The following is a 10042-nucleotide window of genomic DNA, read 5'->3' as shown; positions in this document are numbered from 1 at the left end:
ACGGTGGAGGTGTAAACTGGTGGCGGAAGAGAGGGAGAAGGGAAATGATACTAAAACTTAACTTACATAACATAATGTAACAATAACTTAAAAATAACTTAACACTAATTTTTTAACTTTTCTGTTTTATATATATTTTTTAATTTTTTATTTGATGCTTTTTGCTGTCTTTCCTTCACTTCCACCAGCACTTTCACTGGATAGAGGTCGCTTGGTAAAATATCTATCCAAAGAGGTTTGTCTTTGCCTACTTTTTTAAATGTTTCTAAAATGACTTAGGCAAATGTCATTACTCCGAGCAGCAATATGGCCAGTGTGAACCTTTTCGGGATGTTTCTTTTCAATAAAATCAGTCACTTTCTGATAATACCTCAAGATTTCCTTTATCGAGCGAGATTCTTCCACAACGAAGCAAACATGCGGACTGAGACCAATGAACAGAAGTGAATAAAAATTGGTGCTGTGAACTAATGTAACGTCGTATGGTGAGTTTTTGTTCGTACCGTGGAGCAAAAATATGTTCGAATTTCATGTTGTATCCTGAAAATTTCATATGCTGGGGTGTTTGTATCCTGAGGTACCACTGTATATAATAAAGTAGATTTTCTGAAATGTGTTAAAAAGTTGATGAATTTAGTTAGTTTATTTGTTTAAGTAGATACATTTGTGTAACTAATGTGTTAGTTTTGTCCCCAGGCAGTGGCTTGCATCTATCATAATTATAGACAGATTGTCCCTAAAAAAGACAGACTCATTTTGCCCCATTACCATTTCCACTGCAATGTTAAAAATTTTTGAGTTATGCTTATAGCATAGATTATATTCTTCAATTTCATCTGAATCATTTCCAGATCAAGATTGTGCCTTCAAAGCTATTCCACCACTACTGATCTCCTAGATAATTCTATAAAATTTTGCAAATCACACCTATTCTATAGTTTAGAAAGCATCCTGTGTGCATTATTTATATTGATATCAGTCAAGCTTTTGATTCAATACTTCAGAACATTCTTCTATCAACCTGCAGAGAACACTTTGATATTGATCCTGCATTCCATTCCTGGCTTATTTTCTTTGCATACCTCTAAAATTAAGCTTGTTGATTTTGAATTCCTTGATTTTTTCCCTAGTCTGTGGCAGTCAACAAGGTTCTACATTAAGCAGTCTTTATTTTCTCAGCCAATTTTAACAATATTCTAGGTCAACTTAATTTTACTGTTGCTTATGCTGGCAACATTAAATTGGTAAACCACAATCCTTATGCACTTTAATCAGACCTTAACCTCATGTCTTTCTTCCCTTCTTGAATTTGCTAACCTTAAAATTAATGTAGATAAAATTGTTACAATGTGCTTTTCTTTAAACTTCAATATCCATTTATCCCCTTTTTACATAAACAACAAACTTATTCAATATGTTAATTCCTTTAATGACCTTGGAATCATTATTGATAATGAACTTTCTTTTAAAAGATTACTCATAAAATTATAAAATCTTTAGTTATTTGTCGACACACATTATGGTGCTTTTGTAAATCCATTTTGTCTAAAACAGTACTATGCTCCCTCTTCTTTGCTAACTTCCAATTGTTATTTGATTATTGTCTTTCGATTTTGGCAATGGTTACCCAATCTTATTTTAAACAAACTTGCTAAATTCCTGTTTACACCTAACCTTAATGTTGCTAAGTCTAGCTTGGGATTTCCCTCTCTTACTAATCTCATTAAATATTTTGATCTCTTTTTTACAAATATTTTAATGGTTTTATTCACTGATTGACTTTTCCTATAGGTTCTTTAATGTTTAAACCGTAATCTTACATTTTTATTCCTTCTTTTAGGCTAGCTCTTTCTGTTAGGTTTTATTTTTATCATTCTTCTCAAAGCATTAGTAATGTTGAACAATTTTTACATTTTAAATACATATATTGTAAAGTCTTTGTAAATCCACATTTAAAATGTAAATTTTAATATTGGCGGTAGACTATCTCACAGCTTTAGCCAATGATTTCACTTTATTCTATTACTATAGATGCATTTCGGTCCTTTTCTAAAAAAGGTCCCTCTTCAGTACTATAAAATACAAAAGTTTACATAAACTTTTTCTGTAAGTAAATATTTAACATAACAATAAATATTTTAGTATTACAATACCATTTGAGTACACAGTTTTATTTATACATCCCTTTAGCACTTTCATCCTGAGCACACTAAATTATTTTTATTTATGTCTTGCTGTAACAAATTTTACTCTATATTAGATCTAGCAATTATACTCAATAAAACTTTTAAAAATCTACAAAAATTTCAAAAAATTATCTAAAGTTTTAAAAAAATTACAGATGTAGATCTTGATTAACGTTATAAAAACGAATTTTAAAAAACTTACCGTGTGTATTTTTCTATGTTATGATAGTCCATGAACTGTCTTTTTTATTAATTATACACAATAAAAACACTCCACTGGTAACTATTTAACAGACTTTTGCACNGCTAAAAGCGATCCTTCTATCTACAGAGCATGCGCAAGTTTAACACGATGATTGCACGAGTTTCCTTAGAACATTGCGTTCAGATTTCGAATAACATCGATTCTACCCGTTTTATTCACCTGAAGAAGAACTAAGTTCGAAAACGTTTGTGAAAATATTTGGAAATAAGCACTGTTTTGGTTTACAGCAGAAGTAAACCATTGAAAGTGTTAGTTTATCATTAAATTTTACATTTCTTTTGCTGAATTTTTGGTTTTTTTTTGTGTGTGTGTGTGTGTTATACTTTAGTTTATCCAGTTTTTTTTACATATACAGGTATACCTCGAGTTACGTCGTTCCTGATTATACGTCATTTGTCAAAAAAGTATATGGAAAAATAAAAATCAAGTTTAAGTCATTTTATTTGTCTTTACGTCTGCTCGCCACAAATATTGAAGTTGTAATATCACTAGAAAAACGTTTAAAGCACATAAAATCATATTATAATATATACATTTACAAGTATGTACTGTATTTACAGTACATGCATTTGTAAATTTAAATTACTTTTTTCTGTACTATATTAAAAACTAAAATTTATTTGTTTGTAAGCTTAAAATAAATTTTTTTATATTACCGTACTGTACTAATCTTTAGTACACGGAAAACTACTAGTTTTCCATTCGTTTCTGACTTTTGGAGGCTTAATAAGTCCCGAGTCCGTAGACTGGTATAAAAAATTAAAAAAGGTAAACAGGTNAAAATTTTTTTCTATTCTTAGTCTATGGAGAGATATTGTTGTAAATTATTGGTTGTTATAGCTTTTTGTACATTTTTTTTGAACTCTGGTTAGTTTTTTCTAGTTTGAATGACATTAGGTTGACGAATAAGTGTCTTTTCAGAAAAGATTGATTCAAATTTGACAATACCAATCAGAATCTAGAATGTAAACAAATCATAAAAAATCGTTATTTTCATTGTTTTTCAGCACTATTTTCATTTATTTTTGTTATTTGACGCTATTTAGACGAATAAGCAAGTTTTCCGAAGCATAAAATTGAAGATTTTCCGCCAAAATAGAAACTTCCTGATAATATCGGAAATGACGTTCTAACATCATTTTATTTTATTTGATTCTTCAAAAAATCGTTATAATATTATGTATTAGACTTAGAATATTCGATATCTAAACCAGAAAGTGTTAGCTAGAAATAGACTTATTTATAGAACAACCCCCCCTTTCTCACTTCAGGGAAAGTTATAAAATAGTTGGGTGCTAATGACTCTGTGAAAGGGAAAAGTTCTACACTTAGAAACTTTGAAAAAAGGAATTTGGCCTGTACCGTCCGCGGGCCGCATAAACCTTGATAAGGGGCTGTATGTGGCCCGCGGGCCGCAGGTTGTGCACCCCTGATATATCATATACATATATATCTTGCACGCTTCTGGAGATTGATTGCACCATTTTTAGTTTTGTTGTGCAGTTAGTTATCCTTCACATGTGCTTGTGTAAAGTGGCTAATTGTTTTGTTATAAGTAGTTTACTCCCAGTGTAAATTGGAAATTCTACTTTATTTTACATTGATACATGATATTTTAGTCCCAAAATGGCTGGTAAAATTAATGAGAGACCAAAAAATTTGTACTGAAAGAAATGGCATCAGCTTTTAGCAAAATCAATGAGGCATTTAAAAAATTTGAAAATATGGACTCAGACAATGATAGATTTTCGAAGGCACAAAGCAACATTCACCAAGCACTTGCCTGTTATAGTGAAATTTATAATGAAAAGAAATAACAAACTGTCAAAACAAAATTGGACTTGTTTATAAAAACAAAAACCACTACTACTACATTTGCTGATAAATCTCAAGAGTTCAAGAGTCAGCAATGAATATCAGTAGCACAGATGATGACAATAATCCAGAATAATGCTTATATATATATATATGTTACCGCTAAAGCTCGAAATCCGTTAATGTGTACATTACCTAGCTAATCTGCAGATTAACTAGGGTGATCCGTTAAAGCTGCGAAAATTGTTCAATTTCTCAAATTACCTAGGTAATTTGCAGAGTATCTAGGTAATCTGCACATTAACGGCTTCCGTATCGTTAAAGTTCAAAAGTTTGTTTCTTTCACTTCCTTTCCCCACTCCTTCTTTTTACGTAGATAAATTTAAATCCTAGAATGCAAGAAAGCACCGAATTGGTGAGTAAAATCAAGAAAAGATTCTTCGCAAACCTCTTTAGCGAAGATTTAAAATATAATACGTAGTGTTTTAATAACAAACCAAAGTATGATTCCATAATTGAAGATGTAAAGCAAATAAAAGTTTCCAAGAAGAAAGAATCATCTCGAGATTATCAAATAATTCAAAGGTGTGATGTGTTGACTGTACGAGGCTGTGAAAAACTCATTGAGCCGTTGTCAGATGCGCGAGAAAGGTTTGAAAAAGTTTGTCCATGCCGGAGAATTGTTTGACATTCGATAAAAACTGAAGAAGACCTTGAAAAATTAGAAGATTCACAAGAGACTGTGATTATGAGATCACAGTCAAATCTTACTCAAGAGGACATTCCGTTATCCCCCGCTTCTACAGAATCACCTATAGAAATACAAGAATTTACCGATAGTAATCTTAAACTGCCTTCTATACCGTTGATTGATGATGCAGTCACGAAGAATATTCAGTTACCCTGCACCTCCAAGGAATCGCCTCTGCAAGTTGAAGAAGTCATCACTGAGTTACTCTCAACTTCAGCAGAATCGCCATCACAGTTTCGTACGGAGCCTGTAAAGAGCACTATACAAGACATAGTCTGTATTGTTTGCTCAAAAGCAGCATCAAGTGCTCACAAGTGTAAATCGTGTAATATGTTTGTTCACGCAGTTTGTGGTGAAGTAGATCCTAAAGAGGAAGGGTATGGTAAGAATGTATTGTGCATCATCTGTAAAAAGAATATGGATCAGAAAATACAGCGTGATGAAGCCAAGAAATGTTTAGAAAAGCAAGCAAAGAAAATGTTAGCAGTTTCTAATGCAAAGCACCCAAACGTCGATGAAGGTTTCGCTGTGAGAATTAAAGTACCCGAAGAAGACAGAGCAAAAACTGATGCACGTTCAATTTTAGCTGTGGTTCTTAGTAAAACAGAGGATGGCTTTTATAAACTTGATACTAAAACAGGTATTTTAAAACAATTGTATGCAAAATCTGAATTCAGTGTTTGCAAAGAGAGATTTTTAACGAAAGAAGATGGATGTCCCTGCTGTAGAAATATCTTTACGTCAAACAGCAATAAAACAATCCCTTGGTACTGGGCAGGGTTTCAGAAAATGTGACTGCAAATCTAAATGTACCACAAATAGGCGTGCTTGTCGCAAAAACCAATTGCTACGTAATTCAAAGTGTCACCAATCTTTAGATTGCACTAATAAGTAAGTACAATTTTATCATATGTTTTGCAAATTCATTTCCCTAATTGTAGTAATATTTTAAACCGTTTGATTTTTGTATTAAAGTTTTTTTAATTGATTGATGATTGATTCAATCAACTAATTTGTTGATTGTATTAACTTGATTCTTTAGATATTGAAAATTAAATAAATAACATTATGTTAATTTAAGCGTACAGAAACGTTGCTGTTGTTCCAGCAAAAATCTTATTTTCACTTTACCGAGTGCCTAGTAGGTAATTTGCAGATTACCTAGATAATCTGAACATTACCTAGGTAATTTGAGAAATGGAATAATTTTTGCAGCTTTAACGGATCACCCTAGTTAATCTGCAGATTAGCTAGGTAATGCACACATTAACAGATTTCGAGCTTTAGCGGTAACATATATACTATTATTTATGTATGTAATTATATACTTACATGTAGTTAACAATTAAAAAATCAGAAATGAAAGCTATTAATTTTGATGTCATACATATGTCTATTATAATTATATTATTTATTTTTGTATGAAATTCGACTTATGTTTGAAGTTGCAGAACCGAACCCTGTTCTAAGTCAAGAAGTGACTGTAATGAATTTCAACATTTTTATTTGAATTTATTAACGGATTAACTAATCAGCCAATGACAAAATAATATGCAATCTATTGTTTAAATGTGGTCAGGCTGGAAAATTTTGGACTTACTATGTAATATGCTTGTCACACTTGCAGAGTTGCATATTTGAATCTCATTTTGAGTTGATTTTTTTTAAATGCTTTTATTTAATAGTAAAAATATATTGAAGAATACAAATAAAATTTTGTCTTTACAATCTATTGTTTCACAGTCAACATTGACAGTCCAAAACAATTGCCATAATTAATTGGGCTATTAATATGCTATAATTAATAATTAGAAACTAAGTAATTTGGTACTAGAGGTAGACATTAGGCATCATCTTTTATCTAAATGAACAATTATAATTTATTAAATAATTTAGAACTGTCTGAAGAAAAGAACTAGCCCAGAGCGGGGCTTGAACCTGCAATCTCCACTTATGGTGCTGTGCACTTACCAGTTACACCATCTGGACCCTGAGCAGGTCTTCACTTCCAGACATGTTTAAATTTACATATAACCATTCACGGTTACTTACAACATCAGCTGGGGGCAACTTATTCACTGTGGCCTATGTACTCCACTATGAATATGTGAAATACATCTGGAATCGAAGACCTGCTTGGGGTCCAGATGGTATAACTAGCAAGTGCACCATATGGTAAGTGGAGGTTGCAATGTCAAGCTCCATTCTGGGCTAGTTTTTTCTTCCAGATGGTGCCTAATGTCTATCTCTAATACCAAATTACTTAGTTTCTAATTATTAATTATAGCATATTAATTAATTACAACAATTGTTTGGCTTGATATCAATACAGGAAGTTGTTATTTATGTACAGAGATAGTCTTTTGTTTGATCCTATGGTTTTTGTAAAAAAATAAAAGTTTGTCTTTGTAAGTGAAGTTTTACGTTCAAGAGCTCTCTTACTTACGAACTTTCAGATTTACAAACATTTTGACTGTGTGTAAAATTAAATTTTGTGCAAATTCTGATGTTCCATTGTCATATGTGAGGTGGCATCGAAGTCGGTAATGTTGGAGTAACAGCATTTTTTATCATTGTTTGTAATTTTTATAAACTTTTATGATTAGTACTTCAAAAATTCATCCAAAATGTAATTGTAAATCTAACAGTGGAGATAAATGCGAACAAAAAGTGTTGCTCTATTACCATGGAAACTAAACTTGATGATATAAAACTAAGTGCATTAGGTGGGGGAAAAAACCCTGTTTGAAACACTCACAGCTAAGCAGTAGCAACCAGATAAATGAGCATAATTTATTCTAGTAAATACATTGAAGGATCAAACACTAACAATGTGTGGTTATTCTATATAAATGACTTTCTGGGTTGGTTTTTGACTTATGACAAAATCTCAGGTACTGTACCTAACCTGTTTGTAAGGGAGCACCTGTCTTTTGGATTATCACTGGTGACTGTGAAATGACGGATGGTGAAAACAAAATTTTATTTGTATTCTTCAATTCATGTTTACTATATAAATTACCATATTTTTTAATGAGCTTTTATTTAACTTTCTTTGTATCATGTCCTCAAGTCTTTCAATTCAAATTTTATCCAATTAACATAGAAGGCTGAAACTTTGAGAAGATACCTGTCTGATGACAATGCATTTTAAAGTTGTTTTAGGGAATGGTTTGCATAATAATAAAAGCCTCTAATGCTGAATCTTTTTTATAAGTACTTTTATTCACTTCTAATGAATTTGTTCTCAAAACTTAATTCTTAATTTATGTATTTAAATTGCATTAAATAAGAATATAATTTGTTTAATTAAAATTTTGTTTTCAGATGCAGTAACATTGTGGTATCAATATGCATTGCGAGTATTAGGCAGGTAAGTAAGATTAATAAATTTTTAAAATTATAGAAGTATTCTTAATAAAATTTAAAGTTTTAATAGTAAATTATCTGTGAAAATTTTATCACTGATACATCAATAAGAAAAAAAAATGAAATTCTACAAATTTGTGATATTTTATTGTTAACAATAATTTTAGTTTACAACTCAGAAATGTGGAAAGTGTTCAATGGCAATTATGAACTTAAATATCACTGTATCAATATTTATGAGTTTTGTATTCTGTAAAATTTTGCAAATCTAGAAAATAGGAAATTTTATAGATTTGAGAGGAAACAATCTATTATTATTTATTGATGACAAAATTTAAAATGATGTGTAGAAATAAAAAATTTTCTTTACCAACAGTTAACCATTTTAGTTTGTTCTAATTTCTTTTGTATGATAAGATTAAAAGTTTCATATTTTTAGTGTTTTAGAAGGGGTTCTCTCTCTCTCATCTGATCATTATTTGCATTAATTTTGATTAATCCTTCTATTCCTTCTGATAGATTTTGATATGATTGAATTAATGATCATTTTAAATTATTAATTTTTTTCCAATTTAATTACTTTTGCTATATTTTTCATTAAAATATGAAGTTTAGAAGTATAAATGTAGTCTGAATAAAATCAATATTAAATTAGTTTAATTTTAACATAAATACTATAATTATACATCTATATATATAAAATTGCTTGTCCTGACTGACTGAATGACTCACTGATTCATCATCGCCCAGAGCAAACCGTTGAACCTAAAGAGGTGAAATTTGGTACACAGTTAGGGTACATCATGAAAACGCACACTAAGAAGGAATTTTTAGAAATTTTCCCATGGGGAGAGGGAGAGCATTAAGGCTTAACCAGAAGAACAGCTTCTACTGTACTATTTTAGATGCGATTTTTTGTTTTTATCTGCGTTTTAGTAGGGTATGCCATGGCAATACACACTAAGAAGGGATTTTTCGAAATTCCCCCTCAGGGAAAGGGAGAGGATTTAGTCTTCATCAAGTACTTAGGTGTATTAAATTAATAACATTTCAGACATTGTTATAAATATTTTTATCTACTTCGATTTTAAAAATGTTTGAATCATTTTAAATTTGAATTTGTTATTGCATATTGGTTTGATTATAGAACGATTGTAAATGTTCCAGAAAATTGATCAAATTGAAAATAGTTCGTTTGATTCTCGGCAATTCTCATCATTCTCAGCAGTAGGTGTTATATAACAATTACTATGGTTGTTGAAATACTGTATATAAATGGGGTTTGCTTGCAAAATCCTTGCAGGCAAAGTTGCAGGTAACAGCTAGTACTGTATATATATATACATATATTAACTTAAATTGATTTTAATTTCACTGTAATTATATATGGTTGCTATTTTATGATTTTATTTTTATTGGAGTGTTGCAGTTCTACAGTGCTTAAACTACCACTGTTTATTATATTTTTATAATACACCAGTTTCCATAAATTAAGGAACAAATGAAAAATTACAGTTTATATGGGTAACTACACCCAGTATGTATGAAACTGGGATATGTTTTGGACAAAGGTATGTAGAACTTGTGTTCAGAATGCAAATAAGTTACACTTGCATTGATTTATGCAAGTTTGCAAGAGCATAAAATTTGCTGTTT

The 10042-nt window shown here is 30.6% G+C and overlaps 1 protein-coding gene across 1 annotated transcript in view; it reads left to right on the top strand.

Moving 5' to 3' along the window:
* The window catches only part of LOC111627100 (gamma-tubulin complex component 3 homolog), a 56936-nt gene that overhangs the window by 12638 nt on the left and 34256 nt on the right, over nucleotides 1-10042 (top strand). Inside the window, exon 2 of the mRNA XM_023370655.1 lies at nucleotides 8345-8390. Coding sequence (XP_023226423.1) covers nucleotides 8345-8390 — 46 coding nt within the window. The remainder of the gene's footprint in view (nucleotides 1-8344; nucleotides 8391-10042) is intronic.

The sequence above is a fragment of the Centruroides sculpturatus genome, unplaced genomic scaffold, assembly GCF_000671375.1.
Source record: "Centruroides sculpturatus isolate CEXI.00-Female unplaced genomic scaffold, Cexi_2.0 scaffold334, whole genome shotgun sequence".
Taxonomy (NCBI): domain Eukaryota; kingdom Metazoa; phylum Arthropoda; class Arachnida; order Scorpiones; family Buthidae; genus Centruroides; species Centruroides sculpturatus.
This window is presented reverse-complemented; position numbering and strand designations above follow the sequence as displayed.